Source organism: Crocodylus siamensis, chromosome 6 (genome assembly GCF_052110815.1).
Source record: "Crocodylus siamensis isolate JL-2025a chromosome 6, ASM5211081v1, whole genome shotgun sequence".
Lineage (NCBI taxonomy): Eukaryota > Metazoa > Chordata > Crocodylia > Crocodylidae > Crocodylus > Crocodylus siamensis.
The window spans coordinates 1,396,651-1,411,593 of NC_143400.1; the positions used below are offsets into that span (position 1 = coordinate 1,396,651).

A 14,943-nucleotide genomic window follows, 5' to 3' on the forward strand; every position below is an offset into this window, starting at 1 on the left:
GCACAAAGAACGTTAAATGCGGGTCACACGGTGGCTCCGTCTACCGGAAGATGTTGCGTGGACAGACGTGGTCTCGTTCCAAAAGTTGTGGTCCCGACCCAAACACAAACGCTTTTCTGCAAAGGGCAGGTGGCAGAGGGAGAGCGACACAGTCAAATTTTCCCAGTAGGGTCTAAGAATCCTGCCCCCTTCGTTCTCCATTAGAAACTGGTTTTATTAAGGCTGTCCACGAATGAAGGGAACGCTGCTCAATTGTCAAAAGGGGAAGGCGAAGGGCTGGCACCGCAACTCTGATGGCAAGGAGATACCCAAAGCGACCGGGACAACGCAGGCCGCGGCTAATTCACCACTCGTGATTTTTGCCTATTCCTCTCCAAGCAGAGCAGACACTTGATCGGTTTAACTACCAGCATATGGGGAAATGAGTCCTGGTCCACAGCCCAGCCTCCGAGCGCTCTTGTTGCGTGGCCTATTGAAGCTCCTTCATCCCAGACAAATCCATTGTCCAACCTCTTAGGAAAACTCCCGTCAACACCGACGGGACACAAGACATAACCGCCCAACCTGCCCCAGGGAAAGCAGGGGGACCAAAGCAGCCAGCGTCAGACTTGACCCGCCTGATATTTCCAAGGGGGAAAAGAAACCGAAGCGAAAAGCGGATACGGACAGAAGTCGATCAAAAGGCAACCCCAAAGTTTGTTTCCAATGCTCCGTGGCAGGTCCCCTTCCCAACGCAAGCCAGCCACAGAAAGAGCACACGCTAAATGGAGTCACGGCAGCAGAGGACGACCGAGAACGGCAAAATCCACGTGGTTACTTCAGCAAGCAACAATGAAAGTAATATCTTGAGGGTATAAAACTTAATTAGTCGCAGCCGTTGCCTTGTGCACCGTGTAGAAGAGGTTCACTTTTGCTCTCTTACATGTCAAGAGCCTGAGTGACGCTTACTATTCTTTGCCTTGATGTGCTGCCGGCTATTGGATTAAGATTCATAGATTTTTCTGATGCTGCATCCAAAGCCAGAAAGGACCATTAGCCAGTCTCACCTCCCCTGTGTAACACAGGCTGCCCATTTACCCAGTGATAATTGCATCTCATAGTGTTTCTCAAACAGAGGTGTGCATGCCCGGGTGAGACGCGCTGAACTTCTACTGCACGCAGGCGGAGGAGAAATGAGAAAGCAGAAGGGAACCAGCAATTATAAAAGGAGGGGGGAAAACAGAAAGAAAGCATGAAGAATCAATCTCCAATCTCTCCCAGGCTGCTGGAGAGATCACAGCATGGAGGTAGTGACTTGAACGTTACTTCTCTTTCCTATCTGTAACACAGGGCCAGAGAGGAATTTTCTATGATTTTTCTATGAATACTTGTGTTAAAAAAAAAAAAAAAAAAAAAAAAAAAAAAAGTGCGGTGCCTGAAAAAACTTTCACAATTGCTGATTTTGCACGTCAACTTATTGTGAAATCGGAACATCTCACCAGACAGACATCCGATCCTGATTTTAAGAGACTCCATAGGATGGAGAAACTCCTGGCAATTTTGACGTCTTAAAAGAGGGAAACAGTCCAAGAAGAAAGATCTCTCGCACACATGGATCGGCGATGGGCATCCACCAGAGAGGTCTGGCATTTCCTGGCCATAAATATCACCTTGTAATGTTAAAATAAAGCAGCGCAAAGGGGCAAGAGAACAGGAAATGCCAGTTTCTCTTGCATTTTGTTCGGCGCTGAGTTTGTAGGACCGAAGAACAATTCCCTTTTCCCCTCCCTGCATGCACCAACGCATACAATTAATAGCAGTGTTAATTATTCATAAGGATGCACAAAGACTACCCCCCAGATAAAAACGAAACAATCAAATGAAAGGAGCCGCCGTACAAAGCCAAGACCCAGATTCACAGTCCAGAGGCAGTGAAATGAACTCTTCTGCCTTGTAATTTCTGGCACAGGACACGCGCCAAGTAAAGCTGTTTGGATCCAGTGCAAAACCATGCTCCTTCATCCCCTGCTGCTGCTCCAGCAAGAGGCTAACACACTGCCTGTGAGATACCAGTAAGAGGGTAGAGCGTGTAGCTATGAAAAATGCCTGATGTCCAGCATTTAAAAGCACCCTAAACAGGCATCCTTGTGATATCATTCTTGTGAAAAAACGCCTTTGCGGTGAGATTTCCAGCCCTGCTCATTTACAGGCTAGAAATGTGGTGAGAACAAATCTCTCTCATCTTTTGGAGCTCCTCTCTACTTGCCTGAATCCAGAAGGTCACGATGTTATGGAAAAAAAAAGAAAGGAGAGAGAAACAAACAGGGACCTTGGGAAAAGTTATCTCCTTTTTCCTCTAGCATCAAGGAGGCAGCGAAACGTCAGAGAGAATGATACGCGGGTTCTTGGAGTCTGATTTACAGCGCCAAGGTACCTTAAATGCTGGAGGCCACAAGAGAGAGAGAGGAACAGCGGGGACAAAAGAAACCCTGCCCAAACCCCATTCGCTCTCCCTTTCAGCATCTGCTCTGCCAAAGTGGGCACATCTACACATACACATTTACTGTGCAGTACAGGCACGCGTCTACACGTTCACACCTGTACTGTGCAGTAACTATGACAACTTATGCTGACTTGGGTGTAAATTTGATACCTGCAAGATTGCAAGTATCAAATTTACGCCGGATTAGATACTGCACAGCAATGTATATGTAGACGCCTTACTGTGCAGTAACACTGTGTGTGTGGACTGACTTGGGCCTAACTTGGGAAGTTTTTCTTGCTGGGATCCCATAACCCCAGCTGACTTCCTGCCCCGGGGCGGGGGGCTGGACTCGATGATCTCCCGAGGTCCCTTCCAGCTCTGATGTCTATGAAATCTATGAAACCTGAGCGCTAAGTCGGACCACACATAGCATTAATGCGCTTTAATGCCTGCACATGTAGATGCCAGCCTATTTCCGCTTACTGCGCACTAACTTACTGTGCAGTAAATTTAATGTAACGTAAATGCACATGTAGACACACCCAGAGACTGTGCGAGATGAACCTGGAGCCTGACACGGAGGCTCTTACGTTCAAACCCCATTTCTGAGACCTTGACAGTCACCACTAAATCAGAAAATTTCTCTCTGCTTCCCCAAAGAGCTCCTGTCCTTGAGAAACAAAGGATCATTTAATTTAGCCTGTTTGTAGCTTGGACCCAGAAGACGACCTGTCAGTCACTGGGTACAGGGCACTGCTCTGCCTTTGATTCCTCCAGGTTGGCTTCTGGAGCCAGAACAATTGTGGCATGCTAACAGCATGCGTGCATGCGTGTAGCGGGTTCTCAGGTTTCTCAGCACAGTCTTTATTTTCCTGGGTGCATTGGCCGCATGGGACACAGTATAAACCAGCAATCAGCACACAAACCAAGACATGGCCAAATACAAGGTTAACTCCAGCCTAAGGTCTTTTCCCAGACTCTGGCTTCACGGTGCCTGTTCCCGCAGCACTGCAATCTTTCCTCTCCCTCTGGAGCGAGTTCCCTGGCTCATTGAGGTCTTTTACCAGACCCTGGGAGAGTCCCCATCCCTCTCCCTCCAGCTGTCTGACTCTTACACTCTCATTCTCAGTCCCTACTCCCTCTAGCTCCCTTCCCTGGGTGCTTTTTACCTCCTCGGGGCCAGCCAGTTATCTTTATCAGCTGATCTGGTCCTCCTGGACAGGCCTGCAATTAGGTTCTCACTGCCCGAGAACCTAATTGCTGTAGCTCCTGTGAGCCAGCAGCCTGCTACCTTATGCTTATGCACATAAATACATACACATATATACGTATATGTGCATTACATCCAGTATTGTGAGTTCATGTCTTGGCAGAACCTCTAGCTTGTCTTTCTTGCAAAGAGATGGCTTAGGCTTGGCTCTCTCCTGCACGTCCCTCTCCTTTGCTCTTCCGCACATTTGCAGGGTTGGGCAAAATACAGCCTATGTCCTGCATCTGGCCCACAGCATGATGCTTTCCAGCTCACAGATGATGGGCAGCTCAAGCTGTGCCATGCGCAGCCAGATCCACCACCCCGGGAACACAGTGGGACTGGGGCAGCCACACTCAGCTTTCCTCTGCCCCACTAGGAGCAATGTTGAGCATCAGCATCCAGATGCTGCTCCCCACCCGCCACGACCCCATCACGTCCCTGGGCCTGCCTGCTGGGCCCTCAGCCAGGCCCCGTGGAGATCCCGGCAGTCTGCCCTTTGTCTGGTATCCCCAGCAGTGGGTTTAAAATGGACACGTCTGAGTCGGATAGGATTAACTGCCCTTCCCCACCCCTCCACACTTCTGGGCTGGGTTAGCACCCCATCCTGGGCTGCTGTGCTCAACTGGATCAACTCCCCAACTCCACAAGATCTGATTAGCAGGTGATGTACATGCATTGTTGCGTCATTGATATGCCATGGGTGCATGAGCGTGTAGCACTGATTGTGTGACAAGTGTGTTGTAACAAAGGTTGAACAAAGTCCTGGACCCTTGGAGCTGGAAACTCATGCTCTCAAGCCGCATTGGTTGCTCTATGGCAGAATTCCTGCTTCCCAAAAAGGAGACCTGGGTTCATTTCCCTGCCAATATGGAGGCCTTATGTCATAATTTCGTATGTCTTAACACCCTAATCTAGTCCTTGACAAAGATGTTTATTGGTAACTTTCACTGATTTCTTGACTTGAACCACAAATAGAGGTAGTCCTTGACTTATAAAAAATACAGGAGTCCTTAGGGCTGGACTCGATTATCTTTTGAGGTCCTTTCCAGCCCTAATGTCTATGAAATCTTACGACTTTTTGAGTTGCAATGAATGTCATTTACGACATTTATAAATTGACACCTCATTTTGATGTTCCAACATGGGTTTTGTCTTTACGATGTCTTTCGCCCTGGAGGGATGTGGGCAGCAGGGTCCCCCAGGGCTCGGTCCTCGGGCCCGCACTGTTCAACATCTTCATCAGTGACTTGGATGAGGGGGTAAAAAGCACCTGTTCAAATTTGCTGATGACACTAAGATGTGGGGGGACGTGGGCACGCTAGAAGGGAGCAATAGGCTTAATTGGACCTAGACAGGTTACAGGGGTGGGCGGATGAGAACAGGGTGGGATTCAACACCGACAAGTGCAAGGTGCTGCACCTGGGGAGGGAGAGCCAGCCCCATACCTACAGGCTGGGGATCTCCCTTCTCATCAGGGCAGAGGCAGAGAAGGATCTTGGAGTCATCATTGACTCCAAGATGAACACGGGCCGGCAGTGTGGGGACGCAGTCAGGAAGGCCGACCGCACCTTGTCCTGCACCCACAGATGCATCTCGAGCAGGTCCGGGGAGGCGATCCTTCCCCTCTATGCGGCACGTGTCAGGCCGCAGCGGGAGTCCTGCGTCCAGTTCTGGGCACCGCACTTCAGGGGGGATGTGGACAGCATGGAGAGGGTCCCGAGGAGGCCACTCGCATGGTCAGGGGCAGCAGGGCAGGCCTTACGAGGAGAGGCGACGGGACCTGAACCTGTTCAGCCTCCACAAGAGAAGGCTGAGGGGGGTCTAGTGGCCTGTTACAAACTAGTCGGGGGGGATCAGCAGGCACTGGGGGAGTCCCTGTTCCCCCGAGCACCGCCAGGAGTGACCAGGGATAACGGTCACAAGCTGGCAGAGGGCAGGTTTAGGTTAGATGTCAGGAGGCGCGACTTCACGGTCAGCGCGGCTAGGGTCTGGAACCAGCTTCCAAGAGAAGTGGTGCTGGCTCCTGCCCTGGGGGTGTTTAAGAGGAGGCTGGATGAACACCTTGCCGGGGTCGTTTGACCCCAGCACTCTTTCCGACCAAGGAGGTCGGACTTGATGATCTGCTCAGGTCCCTTCCGACCCGACCAACTATGAAATTACGAAATATGCACATGTGCATCTATACATGCACACACATGCACATATGCTTATGCACACAAACACGCATATTAAATGACAGGAGAAGGTAGCCCTCTGTAAAAGAATTGAAATACAGAGATTTGATGTGGATAACACAAGACCAAAGCAGAGGATAAGTCTCCAAGCTCACGGTCCCTGACCCCGCAGGGCTGGAATAAGGTGAACACTCAAAGCACTTAGCGTTGGGGTTTTACACACACTTCCTTGTTTTGTACCGCAGACTCCACCTTTTTGCTAGGATATTTCCACCTCCTGCAGGACCTCAAGGCTGTATCTCCCTGGTTTAAACACAGTAGTTAAATGATGGACTGCACCTACCAGGGGGACCAACTACTTGCCAAGGTCTCTGGTGGGGTCCACGAAAGGAGCAATCGCACCAGCCCTGTATTGGTTTTACACCTGTCTGTGCAATAGCAAACTTCCCAAGACTGAGAAGTCCAGAGACTCCAGGCTAGCTAGGCTCAAGACCTATATTTTCTTCCGCCAGGAAGGCAGGAGCATCTCTCCATTCTTTCGTGTTGTTCTGAGAGACAGCGGAGACAGTGCAAAAGCTTGCCCACCTTTGAGAGCTATCATTCGCTACCTCCACTCCTGGGTTTGGAGATCCAGATGGACAAGAGGGCACTTTGTTCACAGTTTTCAACAGCCAAGGTGCGGCTGATTACCACACATTTCTGAGTGTCGTCCCCTAAATCTTGCTGTTCATCTCCCCTGACGTCAGCTGTGCACGTAGAAATAATAAGCTGTGCTCAGTCCAGGACAGAAATATTTCTGCTCTGGGAGAGGGCTAATCACCTTTCCAACGATCAGGAGAACCTTAGCAGACATGTTCGCCATAACGACCAGGAGATAATCTGATGCGTGATCCATAGGAGATGACCACGAAAATCGAGGCAGCGCCGTGTCCCAGCTGGTGCGTGCCGTCTCTCTGGAAGGGACAAAATCCTCCGCGCTCAGCAGCTATAAGTCTGGAGAATACACAGCTGGAGCTAGATGCCATTTGCCAATAAAGAGCCGAGACACAAAGGCAACACCTGAAACCAGTGAAGGGATGTCACCTGGACCGGGTCCAGCGCAGAAGTCCCAGCGGTCCCCAATCAGAACAGGATTTGTTTCTATGACAACACTTATTTGCCACAACGGCCACTTTCCTTTCACATTCGTATTCTGCTAAGATGAGGCCTCATACCCGATAGTATTCAACGTCTCCAGCTGAACACATCTGTGCTGGTCCTTAATCCAAGATACTCCAGGCGCTGGACCTCTGTGCGCCTTCGCTTCATCTCTACCTCCGTGCAGAATGCTGACAAGAAAAAAAAAACTGTCCAGGAAAAGATTAGGGAGAAAGGAAATTAACTGAAGCCAATATTATTGCTACCATGATCCTGGAAACACATGTAAGATTACACGGTAAAGGAGGAGGCTGGGAAAAGGAGGACAGGCTCCCCATGCATCTGCAAAGCATAAGAAGGGGTAAGATGGGAATGCTTTGAAGATAAACCTCTGTTAGAAACGTCTCTGGATGCTGCAGCCAGGCTCCCAGATTCTCCAGAGCAAGCAGCAGGATGGGAAGGAGGTCGCAATGCTCCCGTCTCAAGCAGATGAATGAAACCATCCAAGGCACACGCTTTCACGAGCTCCTGGCATCCGCGTACAGCTGCATTGGGCCTCTTGTGCGAAATGTCCAGTCGCCCAACTTAAATCAAGGCTGAAAGCTTGCAAAGAGAAATTTTTCGAAGTGTTTGAGTTGGTCTAGTAAAAGATCCCAGCTTTACCCAAAGAACCTTGCCTGCCTGTGTCCTCAGACCAACACGGCTACAAACTGTACCCCGATTTAAATCAAAGCTCTCGGTAACCCCTTTAAACTCCCAAGCTGACGGAGCCTGGCATCGATCTGGGCTTGAGCTCTATGCTCACCAGTGGCAGCCACTGGTCCAGCATTTGATCGAGCTACTACTTGCAAAGATGTCATTGAAGCAGTAGGACAGTCAGTCATTCATTCCTTCACCCCAACTCATGGCTAGGATGGAAGCAGGAATATTTTCCAGCAACGCTAAAAACCTGGCAATACCAGACTACTTATTTGTAAATTCATGTCGACCACAATCACCTTTTTTTGGGTTGTTTTTTTAAACGCATGCCCATCCCAAGTTCTAACAACTGAGCTAAACCTAAAAACGCGCCTACAACTCATCACGACCGGGTTTTAATGCAAGTATTGTGTGCGTTGCTCATAACCCTCATAGTTCAAACCACCCATCAGATTTGTGAATGACTGAAACACTATTATATCTTTTGCTTTGGGGAAAAAAAAATAAAGCCGTGAATGTCCTCTGGACCGGGTGCATTTTACCAGCAGGCTTTCCCCTTGGGTCTCCCGCTCCGCACTTGCGCAGGTCACGCGAAGGGTACCAAAAATCGGCTCTCAAACCAGAAGCCAAGTAACCATTTCACTAATCTATCATTTACATATCCACAGTCTTCAATTTCCCATCATATCTAAATGGGGAGATTTTTTTCTCCCCCACTGTTTTCTTCCCATTGTCTTCCCCCATCTACAAGTACCTTTGGAAACTGTAGAGAGGAATCGCAGTTGCTTTGATTCAATATCCAGCATCAGTTTTGGTTCTTCCATTAACCAGGTTTTTCCTTTATTTTTACAACTCATTCAAACCCTCTCCAACAGCTTTTTTCCCCCTCTCTTTAATTTTAAAACCAAAAGATAAAGACCTTTGACAGGACTCTACATCCACCCTGGCTGCTCCGATTTATTTTCTGACTCCTTGAGGATAGATTTCCGCTGCTGTTTTCCCAACTTGAGAGGTTTCAATCCCTCTCATAGTCGACGAGGGACTACAAGAACGCCTGCGACTAGTTATGCTTTAGCCCAAAGTGGCTCAATTGAAGCTCTTCTCATCTCCCACCACCACGCACCAGGGTTTCGGGCCTTTCCTCGGGAGAAATGGTCGGTCATGGCCAAAGCTGGCGGTGTCTGCGTTACGCTACTCGACAAAAAAGTTTCCTGCTGCTACAAACCAGCGGTCAGTTCAGCAGATGTTTGCTGCAGCAATAACGCAACGAGACCATCCAGGTTACAGCCAATTACCCTGGGGGCCTGCATTTGGAAACTTGAACTTCCAGAGAAGAGAAAAACGTAGACCCCATCCTCGACATATTGAGGCAAAGACCCTTGTGACGACTCCAGCTAAGGACGTCGGGAAGTTTGCAGCCCAGAAGGGTGAAACAGAGAATTTTGTTGCGAAAACCTCAAATCTGGCATCAGGCCACCCCTTGGCAAAGCCATTTCTTCTTACTGGGTCTGGGAAAGGATTTTTTTCCCTTGCACTGCTCAGATCTGCACTGCAGCTGTGATCCAGGCAGGGTTTAAACGGCGCGGAGGTATGAAACCCCCTAATGAGATCCTTCTAATAAAAAATTAGAGTGAAAAGGAAAAGAATTCAGCTGTCCAACACGCTGTATGCCGAGGCGATGAGACTAAATATCTCATTTCCTTAGAAAGAAAAGCAGGGAATTTTTTCACGTATGTCTGAGGGACTAAGGTTTGTATCCTTAGAAGATCTAGTTTAACATTTCGGTCACAGAATCATAGAAAATGAGGGTGGCAAGGGACCTCAGGGGGTCATATTCAGTCCAACCTCCTGTTCAGAGCGGGACCAGCCCCAACTCCATCATCCCAGACATGGCTTTGTCTACCCGGGGCTTCAAAACCTCCGAGGATGGAGACGCCACCACCTCTCTGGGTAACCTGCCCCAGTGCTGCACCACCCTCCGAGGGGAAAAGTTCTTCTTATCTAGCCTCAACTTTCCTTGCTGCAGCTGGAGCCCATTGCTCCTTGTCCTGTCGTCTGCGCCCACTGAGATCAGCCGAGCGCCAGCCTCTTTGCAGCCCCCTCCAGAGAGGTGAAGGCTGCTATCAAATCTCCCTCGGTCTTCTCTTCTCCAGACTCGATAAGCCCGTTTCCCTCAGCCTCTCCTTGCATGTCACGTGCCCCAGTCCCCGAACCATTTTCACTGCCACATCCTTTCTGTAGCGGGGGGCCCACAACCGGACGCGACCTCTGGAGGTCCCTCCCAGCCGGACATCTCCACAGCTGCTGTGATTCTGGGGGAACGAAGCCTCAGCACGAAGAGGAGGACACGTTCTCGGCGGTCCTCTATTCACGAGGTCCGAGTTACAATTCCTCCCCGTCGGCAGATGGGAACGGACCGCGAAGGGTTTCCAAGGCAGTCTGCAGCCCTGCTGTCAGATGTCAGCCGAGCCCTCTAACAATAAGTACTCGCAGGCCGTTTCTAGCTGATAAGCAATAAAGGCAGAACTTTTTTTTTTATTTTTGTAAGCTCGTTCATGTTCTCATTCAAGTTCCTACTTAAGGAATAAAACAGACCGTCGCTAAGCAACACAGGGAAGGGATCTGAACTGGTCCTGAAGATCTTAAAAATTAGAGAAATTATCAAGTAGACAAAAGCTTCCCTTTCCCCTTTCATCTTCCGTGCGCAGTGAGACGCTTTGCCCCCCCGCCCCGTGAGATTCGCCTGCGTGGCTGTAGCACGCGCTGCAGCACCTTTCCACTGGAAGTCAAAGGATGCACCTGTCCTGTAACGCTGCCAAAAGACGCGAACGGGGGGGACTTTCTACGCCTTGCAGAGCCATGGAGGAGCCAGGCCGGAAAGGACCCACACATCTAGTCCGACCTCCCGCCCACGGCAGGATCATCCCCATCCGAACCATCCCAGACAAATCCAACCTCTCTGCAAAACTACGGTCAACCCCGACACACGACATCCCCCCCACAACTGCCGCAGGGAAAGCCAGCGATATCGATAAAAGGTTATTAATATAAGCTCGGAGATCCCAGGCAGGGCCGGGGCCCTGCTAGAGAGGGGGTAACGATGCTCAGGTCTCAAACGTTTTCTCGAGTTATTGCACAGCTCTGACCCAACAGAGCACAGGAAATGCATTTTGTAGCGCTGCCCTGCTGAAGCGGAAATTCACCCTGAAGGCTTTGCTAGCACACTAGGTACTTTCTCAAGCCCTTAGCTGTCTTTATTAAGGGGTGGAGGGAAGTCTGTCGCACACACAGCACGGCTGTGGTACAAACCAATTAACAACCTCACGTGCTTGGGGAACCTGTGGTTTCCTACATGACAAACATGGTTTTTCCTCTCTGCCGGTTTGGTTTTTTTTTTTAATTTAATGACTAGAATTCTAGCAGGGAAGAAAAGGAGAGCCTGAATCCCATACAGCTGCAGGTAAGATGACACAACTTTCCTAGAGTCTGCAGGACAGCAGCAAACCCAGCAGTGCTTTCATGGAGACATCAGGCAAGTTAAGAAAGCTGAAGTTTGGGCGAATTTTAAATCCCAAGGAAAACCGATGTGACATTTAGGCTGAAGGTTCGATCTTCTTTCAAAGGGGAAGACATGCAACGGAGTGAAACGGGAATAACCAGCTCGCACGCTCCAGTCCCCAGCTCTGAAGCTGGCTACGCGCCGGCAGCTTCGCTCTCTAGATTGTGATAATCACCCTCCGGTCGGCCAGCACCCGAGGCACCACAATGTCTAGACCCATCCAGGTACATAGCCACTTCACTTCTACTGAATGCAGATGCTGTCCCAATCTGGATCAAGGTGACCCACCAAGGGTAATGCAGGGAGCCTGTGTCGGAGCGGGAAATGGAAGACAGGCTCTCTTAAGGGCTCAAGCCCACTGGGGATGACGGGTACCCCAGGCACCTGCTTGGCTTGGACAAGTATAATAAAACCAGTGCAATCCCTAGCACAGAGGGGAGACAGCATGGCATAACACACCCGTGCACACTGGTTGAACAAAACCGTCTCTCTTAAGGATTTAGACCGGCTGAACAGATCAAGGAACTGCACCAGCACAAGTTTCCCCCAGGAAGACGGGACCGTGGACAGATAGGGTAGCTGAGGCAGGTTTAATTTTTAAGAGGCTGCAAAATCCCTGAACAAGGCAGAACTTTATGGCCCTCTAAAGAAGAAGAGGTTATAGAGCTGCAGTTTTAGAGATGCCGGAGACAATCACCAGCTCCTTCTGAGCCTAAGAAATCACAGCTCCCTGGACTCTCCATGCGTTATGCCGGGGCGAGCACTTTCCTCCCTTGGTCGCTTTGCCATTACGTGTCGAATCCCAGGGTCCCGGGCACAGCCCATGCCCATGACGGAGTATGCGGCAAGCATGGCGGGACGCTCAGGTGAGTCCTTCCTGCTCGCCACGCAGTGAATGCACTCAAGGCAGGGTTCAGAGGGGCTGCCTAACAGGGACCTGAGGGGCTGCGAGCACCACAGTGGCATGTTAACGGCACATGGGAGGCACCAACAGCTGCAAAACTAGCCGCCTTCACGTTTGCAACGTGGCACCGCAGGACTGCCGTTATGGACTCACTTATTCCGGACTGTCAGGTGGATAGAAAGCTGGCTGGATCGGGCTCAACGGGTAGCGGTCAATTGCTCGATGTCTAGCTGGCAGCCAGTATCAAGCGGAGCACCCCAGGGGTCGGTTTTGTTCGATATTTTCATTAACGGTCTGGAAGACGGCGTGCAGCAAGTCTGCGGATGACACCAAGCTGCGGGGTGCAGCAGATGCACTGCTCGGGTTCGGAGCGACCTCAGCAGAGCAGAGGGTCGGAGCAAAAGAAACCTCACGAGGTTCAGCAAGGACAAGTGCAAAGTCCTGCTCTTCGGATGGAGCAATCCCCTGCACCAGGACAGGCCGGGGGGCGTCTGCCTGGGCAGCAGCTCTGCAGAAAGGAGGACGATAAGCTGAATATGAGCCAGCGGTGCGGTGCGTCCTTGTTGCCGAGAAGGCGAACGGCCTCCTGGGCTGCCTGGGTAGGAGCGGTGCCAGCAGATCCAGGGCAGCGACTCTTCCCCTCTGTTCAGCACTGGGGAGGCCACATCTGGAGTCCTGTGTCCAGCTGTGCACCCCCCCAACACAGCAAGGATGTGGACAAGGCGGGCTCAAGTTGCAGCAAGTTGAGGTTAGATATTAGGATAAACTCTCCCACCAGGAAAGCTGGCGAGACACTGGAAGAGGCTACCCGGAGAGGTGGTGGAGTCTCCGACCTTGCTGCAGTAAACAAAGACCTGACATTGTCCCCCTTCCTGATTTGGCAGCGCGTTGGAAATACAATTTTTAGTGGCGGCGCAGGACAGAACAAGGAGCAATGGGCTCACGTTGCAGCAAGGCAAGTTGAGGTTCGATATCTGGAAGCACTTTCTAGGAGGGCAGTAAACCACTGGGACAGAGGCAGCGCAGTCTCCATCCTTGGAGGTGTTGAAGAGCCGGACAGACCAAGCCTTGCCTGGGATGGTGGAGGTGGGGCTGGTCCTGCTGGGAGCAGGGGGTGGACTAGATGTGACCTCCCGAGGTCCCTTCAACCCTCCTTGTCTCCGACTCTACAATTCAAAGCCAGCCCTGGGAAGCCTCGTACAGAACTAAATTACTTCCGCGTCGGGATAACAACGTCGCACCGACTGCCCCCTCAAACTTTGCGATTCCGTTACCGTTTGCCCTTCGTTTCACTGGTTTACATTATTTACATGGCTCCGATGCTTACCGAAAGACACCACCGCCGCGCAAGGCGCCGCAGCTGATCCAGTCAGTGCTCTGAAGGGTTTGCTAGGTATACGTTTCAAACACAGATGGTAAAAAACCCAAGCCAGACATCGCTCCAACAGAACAACGTAATGTCAATCGTACCTTCCCTCCCACCGGACCCTCCGGTGCACGTACGTGCTACGTACAGCCGTCACTTTACCTGCCACAACCGTGCGGCCACCTCTGGGGGGGGAACGAGGCAGCTGTCGAACAGCGCGCCGCGACACAGCCCGACAGTTAAGGGCAGGAAGCGAGAAGGATCATCCAGCCAGCTGAAAACAGCCAGGGGGAGTTTAGCCAGGAAGAATGGAAAGGAACCAGATACGGAGAACGCCACGGGTTTATTTAATGGCAAAAAAAAAAAAAAACCTGGCACGGAGCGTAGCTTCACAGTGCATCCAAAAGCATCTAAAAATAGATGTATATATGCAGTAGATACCCCCGATCAGTACTAATGTGTATCCCAACACTGATACGCCGTGCTGGAAATGATACCGAGCGCTGCTCGTCTAACGCGAATGCTCTGCTTTCATAGACAGTGGCAACATTTGCTGCTTTTTTAATTTTCCTCTTCCTGGCTCTCCACCTATTTTCTTTGCACAAAGGTCTCCTGCCAGCCAAGACAGCAGCTCGGGTCCATTTTAGTCAGGCGGATTGCAGCCGTCCGCTGCTTTTGTGCATCAAACCACAGAACACGGGAAAGCAGCAAGTAACACCAAGACACTGATTGACGTGAGGGTTTTTTTAATTTTTATTTTCCTGGTCCAGTAGGAAAGCAAATATTAAAAGAAAGTAGAAGGCTGTGGGGGTGGAAGTGGCCTACAATCCTCTCTGCAAACTCGCTAGGGACGTTGCGGGATCTCCATCACTGGAGGTGTTCATGGACGGGGACGATCAGGGACAGCGATGCTCGTGCTCTACTAGGAAGATTTCCCCAGCTTTGCTGGCTGCCACGTGGGGCAGGGAGGGAATTCTGCCCCCCGCCCCAGTCTGCACTTTAACCTCTCACGGGCTGCATGTGACCCGCGAGCCACTAACTGGAAAGTCCCAAAGTCAAGTACTCACAGCTCAGTGCAAACTCCAAATTCGCAGAATCGTAGAGAAGGCAGGATAGAGGGGACCTCCATGGGTCACATCTAGTCCAACCCCCTGCCTCAGGCAGGACCATCGTTTCTCTGGAGTCCTGTGTCCAGCCGTGGCCCCCACTACAGACAGGATGTGGACATGTTGGAGAGAGTCCAGTCGAGGGCAACGAAAATGGTTGTGGGGCTGCGAGACAGGACTAGTGAGGAGAGGCCGAGGGAAATGGGCTGATTCAGTCTGCAGAAGAGAAGACCGAGGGGGATTGAATAGCAGCCTCCACCTCCCTGCAGGGGGGCTGCAAAG

The 14,943-nt window shown here is 50.9% G+C and overlaps 1 protein-coding gene across 3 annotated transcripts in view; it reads right to left on the reverse strand.

The window, feature by feature from the left end:
- BICRA (BRD4 interacting chromatin remodeling complex associated protein) overlaps positions 1–14,943 on the reverse strand; it is a 100,452-nt gene that overhangs the window by 29,843 nt on the left and 55,666 nt on the right. The window contains exon 1 of one of the 3 annotated variants that reach the window (XM_090053045.1): positions 6,476–6,506. The exons of the other annotated variants lie outside the window; for them this stretch is intronic. Coding sequence (XP_089909171.1) covers positions 6,476–6,491 — 16 coding nt within the window. The 5' untranslated portion in view covers positions 6,492–6,506. Of the gene's footprint in view, positions 1–6,475; positions 6,507–14,943 lie in introns of those variants that run through there. 3 annotated transcript variants of the gene reach the window in all.